Below are 26,286 nucleotides of genomic sequence, written 5' to 3' on the forward strand. Positions count from 1 at the left end.
GCAAAACCCAGACACTCAGATAACAACCTCGATTTGATGTAATGAATGATGGCATTTGGTAGAAACAAAATCCTTCCTATTGGGTAACGTAATAATGGTAGGATGTGTTTGCAATTTTATGCTTTACTTGTTATTAACTTATTTTCCTTGAGTTTCAGCATGATGGACAACCCTTTTAGCCATTTTCATGGTCTTGTTTTCAATTTTTGTTTTGTTTAATTTGTTTTAGCCACTGATGGCTTAAATTCATAGTCTGTTAATGGTGGATTAATTTAATGGTGTACCCCAAAATATCATGTTGGATAAAACCCTTTTAATGAGAAGTTCTACACTGCCCACTTATGCCTAGAGTTGCTATGGGTGAGCTACGGCTTATTGGTTTCCCGGTGAGTAGACCATGGTGCCAGCAGCCAGGATGCTGGTTTTCTTAAGAGTTCAGTTCTCTGTTACTTCTGGTTCCCAAGAGATGAGTCATTCTCCCTCCACTGGGTCTTTGTCCACACGGGGAGCTTTCTTGTGGCCTGCACGTGACGTGCATTTAATCATAAACACAAATACTCATGTGCCTGCAAAAACACACGGCAGTGTTCCTTATATGGTGGTGACCGAGGTTTTGTTTGGGTTGAGCTTTTTAAAAGATAATCATCAAAATGAAAACCTACAGTTTCTAAATTCTTTTATAACTGTCTGACACTTGAAGAATGACCAGCTGAGATCCACCGCCCACATCTGACATATTAGAGATGGTATCAGAGCAAGTCAGAGGCTCTGGGCTGTGACCAGAGGCTATGATGGAACCAGAGCACAACGTGACTATTTTGAATCCCAGTGTGTTTTTATGCAAAGGGCCTTGGAGATCTTCTAGAGCAAACCCCTTAGGGTGTAGATGAGGAAACAAAGGCCCAGAGAGGTAAGGTGAGTCACCCAGCATCACCCAGCTGTTCAGCAGCAGAGTTTGACTTCCAATTCTGCCCTCCTGGTTTCTTGGCCAAGGCCATCCCCATCACAGCTGCCTGCTGCAACTCGGGCAGCTTAGTGGATGGGTAGCTATGACGCTGAGGAAATAGTCCTTGTTTAATGTTATTATTATTGCGCAGGTGTAATACAGATGTTGGTTCTCTCCCAGGTTCCCGTATATAGGGTGAACCCTTCAGGATTTTACAAGAAGGGCATATTCTTTTCTTCCTCATTAACTTTCAGACACTTACTCTTCTGGCCTGTTGTATCTCTCAGCATAGTTACTAGAAATGGGTTTTGCTGAAGCATTATTCTGCAAAGAGACTAAGCCCCCAAAGAGGAGTGATGCCATGAGGAAGAAGTTAGATGTGGAATTAGCCTTCTGCTACATTGTCACATTCTGAGAGCTTACTCCCAAATTCAAATCCTGCATCTGAGAGATGCAGGAATCTTGCCACTACATAAAACGTCACGTATACATAAAAATCAGTATGTGATCAATGCCTTATGTTGATAGAAATGCACTGATTTTAACTTGAGGCTGTAACCCCTCCTCTGATTTTATATAAACAAGTCCTGCTTAGTTGAATTTGCTCACACCTACCTGGCATTGTTCAATGGTAACATGAAATAAAGAATATATTTAATTGGTATTAGGGATTTCTTCAGGTTGCCTGATTAAAGAACATTATCCACGTTACACCTGTGATGGATGAAAGAATACACATTGGATGTGGATGAGTGAAATTCATTCATTCACATGGGCATGCAAAAATTGCTAAGTCCACAGTATAGCAATAGTGCCATCTCCCTATTATGCAAATCAGCTGTGTTTTAAGGGATTTTTGTGGATTTTGAGTGTGTGTGTGTGTTTGTGTGCGCGCCCGCTATTAGTAGATATCAAGCATTCTTTCAAAGATAATGAATATGTTTTCTGTTTTCTTCCCTTTGCTGAATGCTGACTGAGTGTGTTTTAATAGGAGAAGTACTGGATTTGCAAGAGAGAATCCAGAATTCAACACCAACTCTGCTGCAGACTGTTGGTCGTATGACCTGTGGTCCACATCACTTACTAGGGTCTCTGCTTCCTTATTTGTTACATTTAGGGGTCAGAGAAGATGCCCTCCAAATTCCCTTCTGTAATTCTGGTTCCTGATAGTTTTCTTTGTTTCTAGCACAATGAAATGAATTGTATTTGGTTAAATACACCATCACCATTGTAAAGACATAATAGTGCAAACAGGTTATAAAATTCTAAGGAAGCACTTTGTTTCTGTTTTCCTCTGCACTGGATGCCAAGATATCTACTAAAGATGTTACAATTAAAGTTTACTGGGCCAAAAACATTCCAGGGAAGGAAAAGTCTGGAAAAAGTCCCTGTCCGGATTAGTGTGTTGAAGTTAATATTTTATAAACATTTCTTATCTCGTCTGAAAAGAAATAGAGAATTTGAGTATAGTGGGATAAAAATAGCTTGTTATTTAAGTACATGTGCATATGTACATTTAAATAAATTCGGAAAAAGAAAAAATGGTATGAAAATAAAATAAGACAGATTGGAACAGTCTGGTAAAATTTGTTTTAAAGTCAGGGTCATGGAATATAGGAAAAAGTTAGCAGGGAAGCTGTGGACTTTCTTCCTTTGGACAGGCACAAATCTGCTCACTTGCCTGAGTGGGATTAGGTTATCCAAATGAACCCAGAGCCTTTTCAAGCCCTTTGATGTTATGATTCCCACCAAAATGTTCAGACACTTGGCCTCTGGAGGTTCAGTGTGAATGTCAGCATAGTGGCACAGACATAAAAACTTACTTTCCTCTTGACCTTATTACAGTTAAGCATTAACTAAGTCCATCAGAACCCTCGAAAATGTATATTTTTTGAGTGAAGATATTTAAAATCACTTTGCTTATTGTTCAAAAATATGCTAGAGAGACAAAAGAGTCCATAAACAAGCGTTGGTAGAATTCTGTTCTTCGTGAAAAATTAGGAAAGAAGTAAATCCGTAGAGAAGATTTGCATTCTTAACCAGCAGAAGTGGGAAAACATGTTTGAAACGTCTGTGGAAAAGTACTAGCTAGGCAGTCAGAAGTCCTGAGTCTTTTGACACTAAAACTAACTCTGTGATCTTGGGCGATTCAGCCTCCCTGCGTCTCCGTTTCCGTATTTAACATAAAGAGATGGAACCAGTTCATTTCATTTCAGCTTGAGGATTGATGTAGATAACCCTCTCTGTACGGTGTATATAATTATAATATTTACCTCTTCTAAATTGTATCCCCATTTCATTAATTCTCTGCTTCCAGGAAAAACTTTGTAACCCATGTTTTGAATGGTTATGGTCAACAAATCTGCAGCCTCTTTGAGTTTTTTTCTAGAATTCTTGCCAACACTTTCTCTTTGGAAAACTGCATATTTGGTCCCCTTTCTGTGCTCCCATTAATTTCTCACCGCGCCCCAGGTCTCCACAACACACTTCTGTTCAGTGACTCGCTATGGTTGCTGTCGTTCGCAGCTGTCTGGAAAAGTCTTGTCTCCAAATTACAGTGGCTTTCTTTTCTCTTGCCCTGAAGCAACAGATGATGGGAGAGATATGTGTATGTTTCTGTTCTTCAGGGTCAGAGCTGGCTGGCACGTAAAATTCTTAACCCTCCAGTTTAATCCAAATGCAATGAATCACAAAGTAAATGCAAACCAAGGCCTGCATATCCCAGAGGGATTATGTAAGTGAAATTAATTTTTAAAACCAGATTGCATCAGTTAAGCCTGGGATCTTAATGTGTGCTAACAACAATGTCCCATCAGCCTACCAAGGTACCCGAGACTTACTGCCCAGATAGTAGCTGAAAATTTGAACTTGGCACTTTTATGAATTGGTTTGTATCTAAAAAGCAGGCAGCTTTTAAGAACCCTGAATAAAGGTTGCTTTCTGCGGACACCTATGGTGTGACTATCTGTAAAAAGTACCCAGTCATTTGTCGCCTCCTCAAAGTGCTATTGGCAGAAAAAGACTTGGTGTTTAATCCATAACCTGCTATGCACTGCACCCCACAGTGGCAAAGCACACACAGAGCCAGAAGAAAGAGATCAAGAAAGCATTAAAAATGTCAGGCCACAAGACCATGTTTAAATGATTAGGTGAGACACCGTCTTGGTTTAACGATGGCCAGGAACACCTCGGGGCCTGACCTCCCCACTGGCTCTGTTTTGATGGGTTATTGCAATCTGCTCCGAAATTGAATTTCAGTTTGTTTCGATAGCATTTTGCAGTAAATAGGAGTGCCTGTGGTATCTCGTTTGTGAATCTTGATGTAATAATCAGAGGTAATTGAAGCATGCACAAGCCACAGACTTATGACATGTTTTTAAACAAGTATTGACTGATATGAAACTAATTTAACAAAAACTGGAAATCAGACTCCACCGAGAAGGTGTGCACAGAATACAGAGTCCGTTGCAAATGCACCAAGTTTGGCTTTAAAAATGGCATGTTCCGATTTCCTTACCTTTCCTGAAGGAGTTTGGGTGCTGCAACGTACTGACAGGCAAGGTTGTGACCCTAGGACTTGGGCTAATCACCTGACGACTAGAGTTCATCGTTTCTCAGTCCTGGGCTTTGGGTTAACCTGTCCGTCATCTGTCATCTCCACCTGCCTCAGTGGCTCCCATGGCTAAGAAAATCTCTTGGTAAGGGAAGCCCACAAAATTAACTCCAAATGGCAGTGTTTTGTGTAGACTAGCATAGATTTGGAATCTTTTTATTTATAGATTCATCTTCCTTAGATAAGATTGTAATCTTCTGTATTTATGCTCACGCATACACCAATATATGTGCATACAGGCATATCCCATGTAGGCATCACCTATATCCTCACTTACGAAGCGCCTGCTGGACTTATATTCATTTTAATGTAAGTTCAGTACTAAAAAGGAGAAATGAAAGAACAAAACCTGTAATTCACATCTCTAAAAGCCACACAACAGACAGATTATTAGAGCAGGGCGCGCAATTCTCCTTAGACTCTGGATTTCAAGAGGGGTGAAAAGCATTTGAGGATAAGAATTTGAAATCCAGATGATGAAAAAAAATAGTCGAAAATGTTGGCTTCTACAGATACTGACCTTGAATACAAACGGTGGTGCATTTATGCGTTCAGGCACTAAAGAAAGGAGAATGGGGGCTTCCCTGGTGGCGCAGTGGCTGAGAGTCCGCCTGCCGATGCAGGGGACGTGGGTTCGTGCCGCGGAGCGGCTGGGCCCGTGAGCCATGGCCGCTGAGCCTGCGCGTCCGGAGCCTGTGCTCCGCAACGGGAGGGGCCACAACAGTGAGAGGCCCGCGTACCGCAAAAAATAAATAAATAAATAAAAAGGAGAATGAATTGTGTGTAGTGCACTCAGAAGATCAGTATAAAAATAAAGCCTGTGAAACCTTATGATGCTTGTCCGCTGACTGAAGGAAGCAGCGGACAGTGATAATGCAGAGGCAGGAACCTAACAGGGAGAAAATAATGAACAGCTTCATTAGGCAAAACTCACCGTTTATATGTGTTTCGAACACATACTAATGTCCATTGGATTGAGACTTTATGTGGAGCAAATTACTTTAAAAGGTCATGAATTACAGCTTCTTAACATACGATTCAAAATGCATAAATGCCACCCTTATCCGTAACACGACCAGGGATGGCTGAAAAGTTGAAGTCTAAACATGGTATTTTTCTAAATAGAAATCTTGAGGACATGGACCTCATTAGAACCATCATTCCACCTGTGGAAACTGAAACAGGTAGGCTTGACATAAGTGTCTAGGGATTTATAGACATAGAGCTTATTATCACTAATAGGAATTGGGCTCTTGAATCCAAGAACATCTAGATGAGGCTATGCCCCTAAGTATTTGGTGTTCTCTTCCAAAGAGACGTTGTTGTCATGATGGCTGTTTTCATAGGGTTTAATGTAATTGGAACAAAAGCAGAACACAGTTCCTTGAGTTTTCCCAAAAGCAATTTACGTGATTTGTAGAAAAAAATTTTGAAAGTGTAAGATGTTTTCTTTCAGAACTATTTACTAAACAGTTTCCAAGAGCCCGATTAAATGATGTTAACATATGAATACATAGTTACGCCATGTTTGTTCTCATTTTTCTTGTTTATTTATTTTCTCAACAAGCATGAACTCGTTTCCCAGGAAACTGTTTTTGTTTCTGACTCTCAGAAAAATCCAAGATAAATAGAGAGGCATATTTTCTATCCACAAGAAGTACAATCTTATCAGGGAAATAAATAAGTCATGGTAACACCTAAGAAAATAATTCCAGGTCGGCATTGGGCAAATGTATGATTACTCAGTCCATACTGGCTCAGGGCTCCATAAATTCAAGTGGAGGAAACATTTACAGGCGATTGAGTCTAAGAAAATCTTCACAGAACAAGTGAACCTTGGGTTGGGCTTTGAAAGTATGGAATTTGGATCGGCAGAAAAAGGGAAAGAGAAACTCCTAGGGAAGAGATGCCAGAATAATTCTGTGCAGTTATCCTTAGATGGGGGACATCAGGGCAGTTGTCCCTGACCTTCAGAAGAGTTAACACTATCCCAGGGTGGTAACCGGTCAGAGACGTCACGGAGTCCCCAGGACTAGCCAGGGCATGGCTCCTTCAGTTTGTGCTTTAAAATGAAAACCCTGCAACTAGTACCTGGACATGGCATTTGACCTCCAAATCACCCTTTCTAATTTCCTTTTGACTCTGCCATTTATCTTCTAGGATTCATGTTTTATCTTTTGACTTTTTTTTAGGGCCATTATCAAAAGTCCTATTAACCAGGTTTAAACACTGTTTTTAAAAGTTCAGTTTAGAGCAAGAAGGAAATGCTGCGTTTTGTTTGCGGCCCTAGCAAAGCCTGGGCTTACAGCCTTCCTGAGACAGCCCTGCAGCTGTGAAATAGGAGAGCACGGTCTGGAGGCCGTGGAAGATGCGCTGCTATAGAAGTGTCCTCGGATTACCTTCCCCTGGCACAGCTTCCGTTTCTTTTACCTCCCCCCAGCCCCCAGCACCAGTGCTACCTCTAGTCCCTGACAGCGAGGTCCAGACCCAGGGGCGAGGAGTCAGCTCTCTGTCTGGACCACCACTTAGACCCTGGACTCCATTCCAGGTACTCTGGGTGACTCTGGGCAAACCATTCAGGAGTTAATTCAGTTGATTCACTAGTGAATTCAGTAATGAGTTGCCTGTGAAGCCAGTGGTTTGACAAAATTGACCGGCTGGTGTAGGAATGATGTGGCCACAACTGCAGAAAAGACATCCTCACATGTCATAGGATGCTACCGGTTCACTCTCTCTTTTCAAGCCTGTACCCCAAGGACAAGCATAAAAGCCTTCTCAGCTATTCAGAAAAGAGTGCTACATATATATAAGCTATTACTATTTTCACCGAAAATTTTATATATATAATTATAAGCTATTGCTATTTTTCACCAAAAATTCTGTATATATAATTATAAGCAATTATAAGCTTGTATATAAATATAAGCTATTACTACTTTTTTACCACAAATTATATACATATGTGTGTGTGTATGTATTTCACACATGCTAAGAATACTTTCTTCGTTAATTGCAAAGCATAATGGGAGTAAAAAATAAAAGCTTTTGCTAATGGTCTTCTACCATTTGTATGGAAGATTTCCATTGAAGAGATCAATATTATTACTGTTCAAACATTTACCCAGCCAGTGTTTGACATGTCTGACACACATTAAGGGGAAAGTATGTTTGAAGACATTGGATTTTAACGAAGAAAAATTAGAGAAACCTCCAGTTGAAGTTATTATATGTAAAGACTGCCAAACCCAGCATTACTTCTGCTTCGGTAGTATTTGAACTGTTGTTAACCTGTGTTTCTGAGTGTACATTCATCAGTGAATAATTAGGGAGGAATTCAGTAGTAAGTCATTGATAGAAAGCCCATTTGACTTCCAAATTTACAAAAGCCTATTTTAAGGTTTAAAAGATTATGGAGGCTGTGTGTGTGTTTAACTAGTGAAAATGGGTATTTTGTCTCTGTCTGGGAAAGAGAATAATTACAATCTGAGTCATTCAGGGAAGTGTCCTAGATCAGTGACATTTTTGCAGTGCAGCAGTAATCTTACTATATTACACACACAGAAAGGTGTTAAAGGGACTATCGGTTGGTATGGAATTACATAGTAGTGTGAAGAGGAAAGCAGTAAGAGAAAATTCAACATCAAAAGTTAACAGTTACAAAAAGAGGAATGTTCTCTGTCCAGAATTTGGAGATTTGGGCTGGCATACTTAGTTTGTAAAAGAAAAGTCATCAGGATAAATTAAATTTTTTCTTCAGTATCAGAAAGCCAACACTCAAAGTCGATGTGGAAATTGTGTTAAATTGTCACCCAGGCATCTTCTGACCTCTGGCTCCATCCACGGGGGGTCCTGGATCAGCCCTTCCTTCTGCTCCACACCTTCCTGGATCCTTGCTCCCCAGAGCTGGTTTTTCGTTCCCAGGACAAGACCCTAACTCTAGATCACCTAGTCCCAAATCAGTAAGAAGGGCAGAGTCTGGAGCATGTGGAATGGAGGAGAAGGAAGGCAGAGAAGGTTCTGGAAAGAGAGGAGAATAGAAGTCTGGCCCTCCACCCTGCCCTTGGTGGCACAGATACCACCCCAAGTCCCCAAAACTCAGTTATAGAGCCTTTGAAATGGATACATGCTTTCAAAGTTCTCAGCATCCCTGGGTTGCTAAAATAATGATGTCACATCAGCCTTCAAAATTAGAGAAGTTTCTATACTTATCTGTGTTTTGCCTGGTTTTTTTGTGTGTCGATCTAATAAATGAATTCTTGGAATTTTTCTCTTCTTACAGTACTAACAAAGTGAGGGATGAGGGGCGTGATGGCTATGCTTAAAGAGCTGCAAGGCTCTCGTGTGCAAGAGGAACTAAATGTGGTCTTAGGATCAATGGGTGGAAACTGCATTAAATAATGAAGAAACATTTATGGAGGGAACAGATCTGAGGCAAAGTCAGGAAGGCTTGGGATCATTGCCAGGCAATGAAGATGGGCCAAACTCCCTGCCTGGACTCAGTGTGTTTCCTCTTCCTGGAGGTTTTTGAAGAAGGCTGAGAAATCCCTTGGTGGAAATCTCAAATTAGAAGTAGACCCTGATGATCATAGAGACCCTTTTCATCATCTCCTAAAAATGAGATGCAATGGTTCATCTTTCATCATAATACTGTAGAAAGTTCTGATTCTTGTGTTAACTGGATTTGAAATATGCAGTTCCTTCAGTGTTCTGGGCTTCAGTTTTCTCATCTATAAAATGTATCCCTTAGATCTCTTCCCACGGTAAACTTTTGCTAGTTCTATTCATCATGTTCACCTTAACATTAACTAGGTAGTAAATCCAGTGTGTTCCTGATTCCTGTGCTCAGAGAGACTCCGGATTCAGCCATGCCCAGTGCATTTGTCAGCGTCAGTTGAGTCCCTTTTACTGAGTATAGGCACAGTCTTACATATCGGCACCGTATTTACGTATCTTACGTATCGACACCGACTGTCAGAAACAGTCGCTAAAACAGTTTTTCAAAGCACTGATTCAAATTAAATTTCTAACATGTAAGGCAGAATAGGAGAAGGAATTAGGTTGCCAAATTTATCTCCATCTTCCAAAATTTATGTCATCATTTACGAAGTTGATTCCCTTCCTCCCTGGATTTTTTATTATTTCTGACCTGTGGCTAGTGCAAAGTAAGTGACTTTTCAAAATAGCACGTAGAAAATACTTTCTGGCCAACATGAGTTCCACCTCTATTGTGTAATAAAAGGATCTTATGATCAATGGAATTGGTATATGTTGGGTTAAACCAAGTTAAATCAAGGTTTCATACCCATGGGACTTCTCAGAGCCTTATACTGACACAAATTATGGATATTCACAGAAGGAACATTATGATGTGCAGCGTTCCCAAATGATTTTGGGAAAAAAACATTCTTTTCAGAAGCATTTCATAAGACTGGTATTCTGAGGGACACATTTTAGGGCCAGTTTCCTACGATTTCTGCTTCCTACTTTAAAAAAAACAAAACAAAACAGCAAACAAGAGATCGGAAAGTGATGAAAACAATAATAATGTGATCTAGGTAATTTGCCATTATAAGAGGGAAATGCAATCAGAATTAATGAAATATCTGAAATATGGGTTATTTTTAAAGTAATACAACTTCAAGAGCTGCAATGTTTTAAATGTTTCCCCTAAAAAGATTCTCAAAGGATCTGTTTTATCACGTATTTGTAAATGAGCACTTATTTGCCCTCAAATCAAGAACCAAAATGCGGAAAACTGCCTTATTCCTATCTCTCCCTGTGACTGTACACTGTCAGTTCTCTTAATAAACTTTATAGATATAAAGCGCAGTGAACTTTAGCCCTCTACGTTAAGACCGTTCAAAGAACTTAGGCTGTGAAATGTTAAATTGTTTTATGTATTCTGGTTTTCGGTGAAAAAAACCATCTCCTTTCCTTATGAAATAATTAGTCAAAGTAGGAAGGTGGAGTACAGCTTTCTCTCTCCTATGCCTACCTGTCTTGTTTTTACAGCTGAGTCTTTAGTATTATCAAGGGGAACTTTTTATACCTTTCTCTAGCTTGTGCTGTGCTTAGGAGAAGCATGTGTTTGAAAATGCTCCCTTTATGCAATGTTTTATTTTAGCTAACTTGACCCTATTCCCTTTTCCTTTCTGTTAAGCTTACCATAAAGATGTTTTGGGGCTGGGGAGTGCTTTAGATGGTAGGATGAGGGCTATATGATCTCCTGGTTGGGTTAAATCCATGCTCCAAGCACAGAGCCATCTCTGCAAGCTGACCCTTTATGTGGCAAGAGGGTACTTCTGGTCTTAGGCTACCGGTAAAGTTTATGGCCACTGCTTTCCTTTCTTCTAAACACACAATTACTCCTCAAGACCCATATAAATCATGAGGCCACCTAGGTCATTAAAATCCTTTCTTGTCTCCATGAGCTTGTTCCTAACAGAGATAATTAAAGGCTTGCTTTATACCAATTAATTAGTCTGTAAAGCAAGTCAGCAATAAGAAAAAAATCATGCAAACTAATGTTTAGGCCAATAACCAATGATTCTCTGCATATTTTGTTTTTTAACTAATTTCCATGTTGTAACATAAAAAAAAGCCCTGGTTGACACTTGAAGTATTTTATGTCCATGATATATTTCTCATTATTTAAATTATTCCCTGTATCACAAGTTGACTTGGGGTTACAGAATATATCCTAGGTTAGTTAGTAAGACTACTAGTAACCCAGTCATCTGCAGTTGAAACACCTGCTTTATGACTTAATAGAATTTTAAATAGTGAAAAATTCAAAAAAGAACAAATACCCTAAGCATGAATGCTTCGGACTCTAAACATGACTTACGGCAAACAGAACGCTGCTTTCAATAAACACGAGGGATTAAGAAACTCTCTCTACGCCATGATCTATTTTTGTCTTGTGCATTTCTTTCTAGCACCATACATGAATCAGGCCCGTATCTAAAAGCTTCATATTTCTTGGCTGTGGTTAGCTCAGGGGTTTGTACTCTTAAGTAAACCTTAAGGGTCTACTGAACAGAATAGCACCATTTTGACTTGGATTGGTGCCAACTGGCCATCATAAAAGTCAGCTCAACCTTTCTCTCACCATCGGTGTCACTAAAAGGAAGAGACATCTGTCTGTCACTAGACCCATTTTTCTTCAGCATTTTTTGCTTACCACTTTTTCAGAAAAAAAATGGGTTGTCATTACAGACTAAGGAACTTCCCCACTCTAGGATGAATAATCTCACCTACCTGATGCTGAAAAGGCTCTACTGTAATTACTGCAAAGAAAGCAAAAAACAGCCTTTTAAAAAATGAGTATTTGCCAACGTTAGTTCCTGCAGCTCTGATTAGCAAACTACCTAGATCCCCACTGAATAATCACTAATTAATCAGGAGGATTTTTTTTTAACTCTTAAAATTAGCACATTAGGTCCTATAGTCTAAAATGGAATTATGCCTTTATTTCTTTTTCCAAATAATTGAAAAGGAAACTTGCAGATTATGATCCTGCTATGCCTTAAGGCAGAGTCACTGCTTTTCCAGAACTGGAAGTTGTCCCCTGGTGCGTCCACCATACCAACTGAGGGGGCTTTCTGAGCAAATTCAGCACTGCATGCTGATAGCACTAATCCAGTCGCAGATCATTAAATCAGTTGGGTACATCAGTGGAAACACTTAACGGATTTAGTGATTTCTTTAAAAAAAAAAAAAAAAGTCTCGTAGTATATATATTTTCTTTAACTCCATTTCTGACTATGGCTTTAATTGACTGGTTTTTAGTGGTAGTACTAGGACAAGACGTACTGTCATTCCAAGTAGTATTTTTCAGAGTATCAGGTTATGTCATCTTCTGAGAGTTAGTCATCTTCTGACTGATAGATCCCCCAGGGAGATAACAATAGCCAAACTTCCTGTACTACCTAAACTACAGTCTGTCTTGAACTGTGTAACATATACCTTTGGGAAAGTAAAGCTGTGCTCCATTGGGTTCTCTGTGCATTTGTCTCTTTGCTTCTCCTGCATTCCAGCCTCACTTGGAAGGGGACATCACCGTGTAGTATTTCACTGAGTCCTCCCTGTTATCTTGTAAGTTTAATTATCATTTTGTCCATTTTGCAGGTGAGCAACTGAGGCCCACAGACGTTCGTTAGTGACACTCAGCTAGTCAGTGACTGAGTGTGAGGACTTAACCGCAGCTGTGTCCCAGTTTGGCTAATTTGATGGTTGGCCAGGCAGGTGGCACCTCCTGCCCCACTGTTCCCTTTGAGACTTTGTGGGAGGTCAAAAATGGTGGGGCTTCTTGATAGATAAAAGGTGCAGGAGTGAGTCCTGAAGCTCAGAGCCCACATCAGAACCCAGTTTTTAACACCTGAGCTCTCTCTCCACTTTATCCCCCTGAGAAGCCTGAGAGAAGAGGAACAGAGAGGAGAGAACAGCCTTTATTTAAAACAAAAACCAAAAACTTAAAGATATAAGTATTTAGGGCTTCCCTGGTGGTGCAGTGGTTGAGAGTCCGCCTGCCGATGCAGGGGACGCGGGTTCGTGCCCCGGTCCGGGAGGATCCCACATGCCACGGAGCGGCTGGGCCCGTGAGCCATGGCCGCTGAGCCTGCGCGTCCGGAGCCTGTGCTCCGCAACGGGAGAGGCCACAACGGTGAGAGGCCCGTGTACCGCAAAAAAAAAAAAAAAAAAAAAAAGATATAAGTATTTAAAGTAAATAAGAAGGAAGTAAACGTGTCCAAGACTTCCCCTCTGTCACTTTTTGATGGTTTGACTAGCTATATAAACTCATCTTGAGACAATCCATGAAAGTAATTCTTTTTTTTTTCCCTGAGAACAGTGGAAAGTTGGCAAGAAGTAAAACTTTTCTATGAAATAGGGAGGCGAACAAGTTGTAAATGATGTTAATATCTTCCAGACGGCACCATTTTACTTGGGAACCAAATTTATGGTAATTAAAGGCATGTGAATTTTTCTATAAATACTGAACTTTGCAAGTTTGACACTGGAAGACTCCATTACCTCGGAGTGTAGTTGTTTTAAAGGAGGCGTCCCTGGTCTTCCGTTTGAAATGCATCTTTGGATTTCATAATCGGAGTTAAACCCTAAAGATATTTCCCCATGTGAAGGATTTTTAATCTTCCATGCCAGTAAATCTTAATTATAAAGTGAGATTCCTCAGAAATGAGAAATTCAAACTCGAAGCACTTTCCGTGAAAATTATATATATTTTGACCATTATTTTACACCACATGTCTTGAGTTCTTTTATATATTTATTTTTGAATTAAGCTATTATCACTCTTCTGTCTCTAGACATATGTGTTGGACAATCTCGGAGTGTCTGTTTTGCTTCAATCAGGAGAGCGTGACTCTCTCCAGAACCCTGCTTTCCTTTCTGCAGGCGAGGACCATGGTTGGCTGAGGGCTTTCAAACCAACAGCTGATGATGGGAGCTGAGAACATTGAAATAGCTTCCAGCCTTGTGCAGTTTCCCACCCCTGCCCTTCATCTTACCCTGGATCCTTCTAGGCTTTGCCCTGCCAGGGGATGTAAGTGGACAATCCCTGCTGCTTGGGTCTGTACTGCAGCTTCCAAGCTCCATGCGTCCATCCAGAGCTGGGTCTGAGCGATAGGCAGAATCCCAAGATCCTCGGCCCCTGGTTACACACATCTTCTCCCAGTTACTCAATCACCTATTATTAATCTAGGTGCTGCTGTACAGGGATTTTGCAGATTTAATTAAGTTGCCAAATCAGTTGGCCTCGAGAAAGGGAGGTTATCCTGGGTGAGCCTGGCCTAATCAGGTGAACCCTCACTAGGGACTCAGCTTTTCCTGAGGAGTTTTGAAGCAGAGGAAGAATCCAATGGGAGGGAAAGTCTCTGTTGCTGGCTTTGAAGCTGGAGAGGGCCAGCTCCCTTTTGTGGCAAGGAAGGTGGGTGGCCCCGGGGATCTGAGAGCAGCCCCCAGTTGGTAGCCAGCAAGGAAATGAGGACTGCAGTCCCACAGCTGCAGGAAACTGCATTCCGGCACAGCAGTGTGAGCTGTGACAAAGACACAGAACTCAGATGAGAACACGGCCCTGCAGACACTCGATTTCCATCTTGTGATACGTTGAGCAGGGACCCCAGCCAGGCCAGACCAGACTTCTGACCTACAGACTATGAGCTAATAAGTGTGTGCTGTTTTAAGCCCCTACGTTTGGGGTGACTTGTTATGCAGCAGCTGGAAGCTGTCCACTACCTGCTGAATGTTTATTATCTCAGTTTCTTTCTTTCCAGTTGGTCTTGACCAGCTGTGACCCACTGCCTTTGATTATCCCTTTGTATTACTACAGTGAAAACCATTTAATATTTCTTTTTACTCCAGTAAAAGTTTTTCCTTAAATATTTCTTTCTTTACTTTTGTAATACCTCATTTCCTGGGACTGTTTGCTCTTGTACATATTATGTTATTATCTAACCTATTCATGATCCATTTTTCTATGGCTGCAGTAAAATTATTGATATACATTATTATGGCCCTGAGGCATTACACAAGCTTAAAAATGAAAATTTTAATGTGTGAGATCAGCTTTATGAGTTTTACTGTACTCTGATTATTTGAGAAGGGGTTATCTGACCATCATACATATAGAAATCTTTCTTGAGCTTTAATCAGAGGAGCCACACAGCAGAGGTGTCAGGTGGACTCTATGGCATTGGAACTTCCTGGAGGAGAACGATCTGGAAGCCTGTGCACGAGTAACAAGAGTAACACCATGTGGGCCTCTGAGGAGGCCAGTGGCATTAAACGAAAGACAGTGTTTGCAGCAACTTTTTGTTCCAAGAAAGGTGAGATGTTTGACATCCCATTTCCCATCAGTGGAGTAGGTTGCTGGAGAGATGGTTTGGCTGAAGTACATCCAGCAGCCACTGAGCAAAGCTGCCTGGTCGTCTAGCACCAGGCTCCCCTGGGCTCTGTGGCGTGGCCCAGGCCAGCCAGCGGTTGTACCTGCACCCTGGCACTTGTGCTCATCTTGAAGTTCAATAGACGCTAGACCCTCCTCGGTCTCCTCATAGCTGGAGCCTGAGTTTGGGTGATAAGATCAGTGAAGGAACTGGATGGTGGGGCAGTGGAAATGCCACTCAGATGCTAACCTACTACCCCAATGTCTCACGGGCAGCCACCCTCAACTGGAAAAAAGTGCAGACAGTGTCAAGAGCGTTTTACTTCGTGCAAATACGCATAAACACACGACAGGTAGAGAAGTGATAATGCTGTGGATTAGAAGTTAGACTCACGGGGTGTATGGAAAGTACTACTAGAATAGAAGTAAGAAAAACTGAATTTTAGAAAGTGTTCTAACAAATGCAGATGAGCCCCAGGTCGAGGCTAATGTCCTACAGCCCTGCTCATAATCCTCAGAGTGTGCATATAGGAAGAAAAAGATAATATATATATGAACAAATATATATCTAGGAAAAATATATGCCATTATTTTAATGAAGCAACAATTACTTTATAAACCTAGAAGCAAACTTGAAAGGGGACCATAGCAATGTAATAAACAAAGAAATATCAGTTCACGGTACAAATTTTAAAATTTTGTAGGGATTTAGAATGACTTTCATAGAAATTGGTATTTGACCCTAGGCCCGGGGGCTGGAGGGACAGCAGCCAGGTCACAGCCCAGCCTCTCTGTTCCTCTGAAAGTGCTGCAGGATTCTCCGCCGTTCCGCCAACTCAGGCCCTCTCCCCAGCTCTGAATCTCGGCTTTGCCAGCTCCATCCTGGGGGTGCTGCACCAGGCTGGCTCCAGACTTGGGGGTCGTCAGAAGGTCCTGCCCTTCCCACCTACCCACCCTGGGGATGCAGGCTCTACCTCCGCCCCGTCTTTAGTGGAGCCATCTGTGTCCAGGCCCAGGTGCTGGCACCAGGGAGAGAACGAAATCACAGCTACCTTTCAGCCCCACTCCCATTTCTGTTGTCCAGACTGGGTTTGGGTTCTAGCCACGTGGTCCCTGAACATTAGCCTGAGCTGGAGGGCCAGGACAGCTCCAGGAGGAGTCCCACGCAGTGGCCACCATCAATTCCACTGAAACTTTCAACTCATGTGACTCCTGAAAGGCCAGGGCTCCCGCTGTCTCTGTCTCTATCTCTCACATGCACACCTGCACATATACCTTTGCAAACACCAGGATTCTTGTTTGTACAGCTCTAAGCACACTGTTAAGAAGACCACCAATGAAATGTTCATCGATGTGGCATTTTCTAGCAACATTGACCAGTTGACCAGTTGTTCATGACTAATTCTAAAATAATAAGCCATACCCATCTCCCACCCTCAAAAAATACGTATGAAAGGGAGTAACAAGAGCAGATACTAGAATCAAACTTGTCCCAGACTGGGCAATGTGGAAAAGATACTAATTATTTCATTCATGTGTCTCTTACCCGGTGCTTCCACTGCTCTGGGCTCCTTCTGAGATGGTACCACCTAATAATCTCCCTCCTGGGATTACTGTAAAGACCGTGTTAGACAATGATCTGAGAGTATATTGTAACAGGGAAGTTACTGTACAAATGGCAGGTATTACTGCCAGCATTTCAGAAAGTATGAGATCAAATCAGATTCACTTTAACTTTCTAGTACTCCCCAAAAATGTATCACACAAGGAGCCTCATTGATCCCATTGTTTTAAAAACAAAAGGCAAAGCCTTTGATTTATTTCCAAATAAAACATCAAAAAAGATAGTGTTTTCTGAGCAAGAAATATAAAATTGTTAGCTGGGCAATAAGGTATTGATTTGCTACTTCATATATAAGTAGTTAATGCTTTCAAAATAAATTTGATTAAGAAAGAGTACTTGTCCATTGTAAAAATTTTGAAAAATACAGAAATAATAATACAGAAATAATCTCCCTACCCAGAGATAAACACTTGTTAATAGCTTGCATATTTCCCTCCTGTTCTTTTACTTCATATGAATGAAAATTGAGGATATACTGTGTAAAGTTTTTTTCACTTATCATAAGCATTTTTCCTTTGTTATAAAAAATCTTTTGTTGAACATGCTTTTTAATGGCTGAATAATATTCCTCAATATGAATGTACGTAAATTCCTTCTTCTTCCTGTAGGCCTTATTTCCATTTTTCCCCATTATTATAAAGCTTCAGGCAATACTCTTTGCATACATATTTGACATTATTCCAGATTATTTCTTTTGAATAGATTTCTAAAAATGCTTTTACTACATGAGTCTATGAACCTTATAAAAGGCTTTTCATATATTTATCTTGATTAGAACCTTGCAAGGAAGCCAGAATGGTTAGGGGGTGGGTCATATCAAACTGCTCAGAAACACCGATGCGAGCTAATTGGCCCCTCCATACTCCATCATCGTATATTTTTATATCCAACTCCTCTTTCTAATACTCTGAGGAAAAAAAAAATCTGTTTTCTTCTGGGGAAGAAGGAAGGTAATTCTTGAACAACAGTACAGTAATCGTTTACAGCTTGTTCAGTTGGGATAGCTATTAATGCCTTGTGTAAAATAAACCAAAGGTCCAAAGAAACACATTTTTGTAGGTGCAAATTATGTTAGCCAACATCATTTCTCACTCTGGTTTATGATGTCAGGTATCGAATTTCTCCATTATTAACGTACGTATGCATGTGAGGGGAGAGCCTCTTGGAAGGAGATTAGAAAGACACCATTACCTAAAATCCCCCTTCCTAACAACTCGAGAATGTCCAGAAGCTGTGAGGGGGTTGGTACGGTAGCTCCCCGTACAGACAACACCCTGTAGAGGATTCGGGGTTTTTTTGCCATTAACAGACCCCACCATAGAGTCGGGGGTCATTTGTACTCACAGGAGAAAACCCGACTTAAGTATAAGTGTGCTATTCGTCTATTCAGCACCGCATACCTAGAAAGCCTCCCAAAGCACTCTTTAGTGACTGAAGACATTTCTCATTTTCCCATCACTTTTCCCTTTCCTTGGCCATTTTCCTAAAACCATAATTCAAACTTTCCAGAAGAAGAAGAAAAAAAATCTCTGAGTAATCCTTTCAAGAATTCTTAGAAGGAAATCTTTATTCTTTTATCACTCTTATGGGAAACTAAACTCGTGATTAGTATTAGGATTCAAAATGTTTTCACCACCCACATATACCTGGGTAGTGTGAGAGCGGGGGTTATGGAAGCAGGAAGGCGTGGGGCCTGAGAAGCATGAGCTTAAAGCCAGGGATACTCATGGAAGAGCCACCCAGGGCCGCACACCTGAAAACTGCAACCTTGAGAAAGTGTCTTTAAATGTAAGAAGCTTAGGTAGAGAGATCTATGCCTTATTCCCAGTAAAGGTGGGCTGCTTTCCCATTATTGGTGCAGAAAGGGAAAGGTTTAAGGTAGAAGATTGATAAAGAGAGATGGGGAGTGAGGGGGAATTCCCTGGCGGTCCAGTGGGTAGGACTCCATGCTTCCAATGCAGTGGGCCCGGGTTTGATCTCGGGAACTAAGATCTCACAGGCTGCGCGGCACGGCCAAAAATAAAAATTTTTTTTAATGATAAAAAAGAGAGGGATGAGAAGATGGCTAAATCCACTTGATGTTGGTGTTCCTGTGATGAAACGTGGGGAGGTGAGGTCTGAGGAAGGCTTTCCTGCACAGGTGGGTGGTGCACTTTGGACCCAGACGCAGCCTCTTGGTCACCTGGAAACATTCTTTTTCCAGAGCCGGGCTCCAAAGGGACAGACGGGTTAACTTCGTGATCCCTCCTCTGGCTTTTATGAATTAGATTCCCAAGATTCCCCAGATCTCCTCCCGCAGCCTGTGCTTGTCGGTTCGGGATGCGAGTCGGATAGGTACCTCCAGGCTCACCTGCTCAGGTCTTTGGTTCCAGGACTGAGGATCTTAACATCCCAAGGAACGTGGTGCTTGCCGCGCCGGCAGCAGTAACAGAGCAGTGCAGCCGTCTGGGGGATCGAAATTTGCAAACTCAGGATCCTGGGCCTCAGGCCAGTGCGGGCGGGGTGCGTCGCTGTGGCGACACATTTAGTCTCCGGGGAGGGATGCTGGCACACCAGCTGCATTCCTGGCACCATGTTTGCCAGCGAGAAACTTATGGGGTGGAACTGGTCTCAACTCCAGAGGGAGAAGCAAGCTGCTTTCTTAACTTCCTTGGCAGTATCACCCTTTGCAATTTTTACGCATACACCCTCTTGAATATTTACATGAACTGCTATCTGTGATACATTTGGGGGCCCTGGTGGATGGTAGAAAGTGCTAAAATGATAGCAGCATCCCAGTTTATAAATGTAACTATTGTATCCCCGAATAATCCCATTGCCTAAAATTGGCACTTAAGATGCGACGATTTATCTCTTGCTGGGTAGAGCATCCAGTCCCTCTGCCCCTTTTCAAAATAGCTTTTACTGTTGCCAAGGGGAGAGTCTAGTATTTACTACTAGAAGATAATGTGAATTAAAAGACTGGCTTCATCCACTGTTGTAATTCCCCAGCAGTGTAATAGCTGAGTTCTGTCATACCTGGGAGAAAGGTCTCCTCACAGAAATGCCCTTACTTCTTCAGAATGCCTGACCCACCTCTCTTATTTGTGTCTGGAAGGCAAAATGCACTAGGATGCGGCCACTTAGTATTCAGACCATGTCGAGATGCAAGTAAAAAGCCTATAGAGCAGAGCCGGACGCACAGTCACCAGGCCAAACGCAGTCAACGGCTCAAATCACAGTTAAATTATAAGCAAGCGTGGGGCAAACCATGCAGACCTGTCTGGTCAATGAAGCAGCAGAGATAAAAGGAATTACTGCATAAATGCCAACTTGTGAGGCTTTCATGAGTACAGAGATGGGGTTCTTTCCAGCTGCCCTCAGTTGACTATAAAAAGTCCCTGAGGATTTTGAAGGTACCGCTGTCTTCATCCTCCTCCTTTGTCTTGTCTTAACATGCAAAGCATCTCCCAGTGTCTAGAGAAACAAACAATGCCTCTGTGTAGCTCCCTAGTTTTGCAAAGGGACAGCGATGCTAGCCGGCCAGTGATTTTACTCCTGGAATCAGCAGATGCAGCAGAGGAAATTCAGTTACTACAATAATTCACATACACTAGTGCTTCATTCATTCAGTGTCAGCTTTATTTTCTTCTTGATATACACAAAGCCGGCACAATTTTGACTGATGAGGTAATGTCATTTTTAATTTAGAGAGCCTTAAGCTATCCACTTTAACTCTTGATAGCATCTTTGCAGTTGTCTCGTGAGACTTTACATAAACATAAGTCATGTGTCCTGGACAGTTTGCAAAGGATTGCTAAGGATGACATTGGTCATCATGAAGATTTCCCACACTTTGATCTCTTTTAAATCGCCAGATACAGTTTACGTTACTGCCATATTTTAGCCGTTCCTGAAATTAATATATCCCAGGACTTTTGAACCAAGTTAAACACAGAAATAATGTTTTGCAATGAATGGATTGTAATGTCTTCACGTCAGTTCTAGAAGAAGTATGGAAGACAAATCAGATTATCTGGCTCCTAGGTGACTTGGCAAATAAAACGAAAAGAAAGAGCAAGACGCTAAGAAATAGATAATGCCGAACAAAAAAAGTCTTCCTGTTTTCCTGGGGGAATGCTAGTTTATTGGAGATGGATTTCCACCTTTTAGTGAAAAAAATGGTCCAGACACATGCATTATCTCAGTGCAATCTTTAGGGTAATATTTTATTGCTACTTCCTTCATCATTTGTCTGCTTAGTGTATCATTAAGCCTGAATTTTTAAAAATCATATCACTTTGATGATTTCAAGTGTGTCATATTTCCATTTCAAATGACAATATTCCTTTAAAGGTAATAAGGCTGGTAGTAAATAAAGTTACTTTCCATTTTTAAATAAACTTTTTTCTTTGAAGAGATTATGTTCTGCAATTCAAGTTGTAGTTTGGGGAAAAGATGATCTGTGTTTTGACCACAGTGGATACTGAGAGAGTTTTTTTTTTCTTCTAAGAAGCCTGGAGCTTAGTGGAATTGAGTTAAATGGTAAAGAATCTGTTTATTATTCTGTGGCCATATGTTTAGAGGGTCACTCACAGAAATCAAAGTATTATTTATGGAGAGCTCCAGCCAAGGAGACATTTTGAATTCCTAAAAGAACTTCACAGTTTGAAAAGAATGCATAGCATTATGTATTGACAACCCCCCAACCCCAGACAAAGGAACACAATTTAATAAAAGAGAATTGTGCTCATGAGATTTTCCTTTTTCTTGTTAATTGGTTACTTTAACTGACATTGTCTGCAAGTATAATGGACACCATTATTCTTAATAGTTCTGTGTTGCCAGATGATGTATATGGACACGATGTAGTCCATTTTAATTATTTCATTTTGCTAGACTTCTTTCCCTCTCCATGAAATCCAGCAGTGAATGCAGATAGCAGTTTTGCTCCTGACAGATGGTGGTGGAGAATGCTGGTTTCTAAATTACTGAAATCAAAAGGACTTTTCTCGTTAACCTGATGTTTTCTTCCATCTTTGTGTCTTAGGTATGACTACGTGGAAGTCATCGATGGAGAGAATGAAAATGGGCGTTTATGGGGAAAGTTCTGTGGAAAGATTGCCCCTTCTCCTGTCGTGTCTTCAGGGCCATTTCTGTTTATCAAGTTTGTCTCTGATTATGAGACACACGGGGCAGGATTTTCCATACGTTATGAAATTTTCAAGAGAGGTGAGTAACTTACAGGAGAACAAGCGTGACTAAGTGGTCATTAACATTGCTTGAGCTCGCGAGAGACAAAGTGAAAAGAGAGACAAGGAGTAACGTTTTTAAACTTTTGGTAAAAAGTCATATATTCCCATTACAAAAATTGGAAAATACTTTAAACAAAGGAAAATTACCCAGTGTATGGAGGAAGCATGTTTAAAAAAACTTTTAAAATGTATTTTAAGCATCACAATTTCATCATTCTAATATGCTGACCGGTGTTTATAAGGTATATACTCTGTAAAACTCCTTGAAGAACATTTATTCCTATCTTTCCTATTCAAAAATAAGTTTGATCTACTCTTGAAGTTTCATTTCTTTAGTTAAAAATGCATGAGTCCCTCTTACCTTAAAGTCATATACATCTTCTTCCCTTTTTTTTTTTAACACCTCATTTAAGTTTATTCTTTTTTTAAACATCTTTATTGGGGTATAATTGCTTTACAATGGTGTGTTAGTTTCTGCTGTATACCAAAGTGAATCAGTTATACGTATACATATATCCCCATATCCCCTCCCTCTTGCCTCTTCGCTTTATTTTATTGCAAAATTCAAAACAGGTATTTCCTAGGAAAAGCAAAGCGCTAGTCCACTAGCCTTAGAGTTTCTAAAGCTATTGGAAGAAGAAGAGGCTTTCTATTGATGGGAGGCATGGTTGGGGAAAGAACTTCCTGGAGGAAGCAAAACCGTCATGCATTTAAATGGCATTCCTCTTCCAAATTAATTATCACTTGCCCTCTGCAGAATAATCACTTACTGATCTTCAGTCACAATGGTATATATTGGGATGGGATAGAATCTGAGAATGCACGGTCTCCCAGCTTTGAGGAATTCAACACACATATCAATTGATACGAATTGTAGCTTTACCTGGATGTCACTGTTTTTCACAACAGCCTGTAGGTTCCTGCTGTGTGCTCAATCCAGCCTCCCCTTTTAAGTGGACATTAATGTGCGGGAGACCTTCCAGGGACAGAGGCTCAAGATTTAAATGTATTGTCCTGGAATATAGGAGAAAGGGCTTTATTTAATAGAAAAGAAATCCAGCCACACCAGATACAAAAGCCTAAGATTCTCTGGGTCGGTGGCCACCGAGAATAACCAAAAAGAAAGTTTTAAGTGTTTCTGGGAGCATTGGCACAACTTCTTTAAATGTCAAAGAAATCTGGTACTGTCCCATATAAATATGGATAGATGGAGAGAACTTTCTTCAGAAATTCATCTGGGCACGTGCTCAGAAAACCTTTAGTAGAAATAACAGCAGACGTAGGACCTCAGTGTGTTCACGTGATTACATATGGACATATTTCCTTGTGTTGAGAGCTGTTTGACCTATCTAAATCCATGTATGTGTATGTACACACATGCACAAACACATGCATTTGCTTGCTGACCCGCATGTGACAGCATCAAAGAAAGTGTCAGAAAAGGAGGCAAGAATAACTTTTCATTGTCAGTGTTTCTCAAAGATCTGAAGACGGTGGATGGAGAAAGAGCGAGATCCTTCCTAAGTCATTAATAGTTCTTCAGCTTCCTTCCAGATGAACTCATCCCCACACTTCTGTTAGTCTCAGATGCACCGTGATTTCCGCCCTTTTTTCCCCTCAATGCCGTCCTTGAGACTCGAAGCCTTATTTTCTTCTTTCTCTTCTTGCCTCCCTACATCCAATATGGCTGCCAGTTCTTTTGGATTTTCGTCCCAAAGTCTCAAAGAGTCATGGCTTCAGAAATCTTGAATCACCTTGCTGTACACCTGAACCTGTTATAATCTTGTAAATCAACTATACCTCAATTAAAAAGAGAGAGAGTCACAGCTTCCTTTCCACGTCCACTGCCATTGGCCAGACAAGCCTGCCTTGTGGTTAATCCCCACGTTATCATATCCTAGCACAGCTTCTCAAATAGTCATCAAACTACTGTCCCCAAGACACCTATGGCGGGTGTCTGTCACCTGTCGGGTCAAGTCCTCCAAGGTCAAGCTCAAGCCTTGACATCAGATGCTCCCAACCTTCCCAGCTTCACTCTTACAAACCCACAACCTGGCTTCGTGCCCCAGGTTGGTGTGCTGAGTGAGGTGCAGCAGACCTGCATGTGAATTTTGATTTGGCTACTGACCGTCTGTGTGGAGGTTCAGAGCTTTGGATTCCTCATCTGAAAAATGGATACCAGTATCTAGCACAGGCTCTTTGTGAAGATCAGATGAAATGAAAACATGTAGCCAGTGCCTGTCCCAGAAGATGCATCCCATGCACACTAGCTGTTACAGTGATTATAGATAAAGGGGGTGCTTTATCCAGATTTCACAGCCCTCCCTCTCTTCTGGTTTAAGCCTTTTAACCTCCATGGAAACCAGGCTTTAAGCTTATTCCTCTTCATTAATGTACTTTTTATTTTCCTACACTTGTACCCAGCTTGTCCCTTATAGACACACACATAAATATACACCTATACAAACTGTACATATATATATATATACACACACACACACACACACACACACACACACAACTGTGTTTCACTAACTAAATGTTTTTCCTAAGTAATCCCAAATTTCTTCATGTGTGTATGTATCATTTCCCAACTAAATTGGTACCACCTAAAAAATGCAAAGAAAACATCTTTCTCTCTCACTCATTGCACATATTGTAGTCCTTATAGATACTCCATAAAATCATGAACTAGGAGAATACATTCACGAACACATAGACAGGTTCACGGGCGTTCTTTCCTCTAAAGCCATTTAATGATGTTACAGAATCTCCATTCTTTTGAAAACATAGCACTTCTTCCAGGCTGCAGCAATTTCAGGTTTCCTCAAAACACATAAATTAGACTAATCATAGTTGAACCAATACATTAAATTTTCACTTGTTGACCTTGAGGTTTTCTGACAGTAGATCACAGGGCCATTTCTGCATTCCCGGGACTGCATTTCTAGAGGACCACCTTTGCCTGACAGTGGTGGCCAGTCCTTACCTCTTCCCCATGCCTCCTGGAGCCCCCTGGACACCCTAGTCCTCTCCTCAGGTACCACATTCCCCTTCTGCAGGTCTCTTCCCAGATGCTAAAACCTTGGGCTACCAGCCCTAAGATGATTTCCATTCACTGGAAGAAATTTCTCTAGGAAACCCCAGCCTGCACACCTCCCACTCTGCCCCTGTCCTTCCCTGGGTCTGGGTCATCCAGGCCCAGATGCTGGAAGAAGCCATATCCATTTCCTGTGGGTCTCAGTGGTGGGGGCGGGGGCAGCATTTATTGAGAGCGGGATTGGTCACTTCATACATTATTTGACTAAAAGTCTGTACATTTAATAATAATTCCAAAGAGAATATTTTAGCTCTTATCATTATCCATCCTTATGGTCCTTAACAACGAAACGTGGGGTGCCTATGGCTACACAGGATGCTCTCAGTCTTACAAGTAGCGGGGAAAGCATGGTGTCACTGGCTGCCAATGCTGTGTGTGCCCCCCTCACCCCAGTAGCTCACTCACTCCTGGGCACACCAGCTGCTCGCCCTTAGTCTTGTTTACGGCTTGTGTATTCACCATGGGATACCTCAACCCGCTCCCGCCATCATCGTTTTTGGGGAAGTGCTCACTCAACTGTGGCAAACTTACACAACAGGGATTAAGGAACTGAGTAAGACAAATTTTGATGTATAATGGAGGAAGTAGGAAATCACAGAAGCTTTGAGTTTGAAAGGAATTTTTTTCAAATCCTGAAGCCCACCTCCCATTTGTGATGCACAGAATCTGAGGACCAGGAAGGTTAAGAGGCCACGGAGGCTACACAGCAGGTCAGTGATAAAGGCAGGACTAGAGCTCAGAGTTCCTGGTGATCCATCCAGCCGTCTTCCGCTTCCCCATGGAATGTCCCCAGCCTTTGTCAGAATACGTTAGAAAACCTGGGCTAGCTTCTAAAGGGATCTGGGGCTTCCCTGGTGGCGCAGTGGTTG

At 41.4% G+C, this 26,286-nt stretch overlaps 1 protein-coding gene across 4 annotated transcripts in view; it reads left to right on the plus strand.

The window, feature by feature from the left end:
- The window catches only part of NRP1 (neuropilin 1), a 138,048-nt gene that overhangs the window by 32,536 nt on the left and 79,226 nt on the right, over window positions 1–26,286 (plus strand). For all 4 annotated transcript variants that reach the window (XM_082847578.1, XM_082847580.1, XM_082847581.1 and 1 more), the window contains exon 3: window positions 22,113–22,294. In XM_082847578.1, coding sequence (XP_082703704.1) covers window positions 22,113–22,294 — 182 coding nt within the window. The remainder of the gene's footprint in view (window positions 1–22,112; window positions 22,295–26,286) is intronic.

The sequence above is a fragment of the Leucopleurus acutus genome, assembly GCF_964270905.1.
Source record: "Leucopleurus acutus genome assembly, chromosome: 1".
NCBI classification, from domain to species: domain Eukaryota; kingdom Metazoa; phylum Chordata; class Mammalia; order Artiodactyla; family Delphinidae; genus Leucopleurus; species Leucopleurus acutus.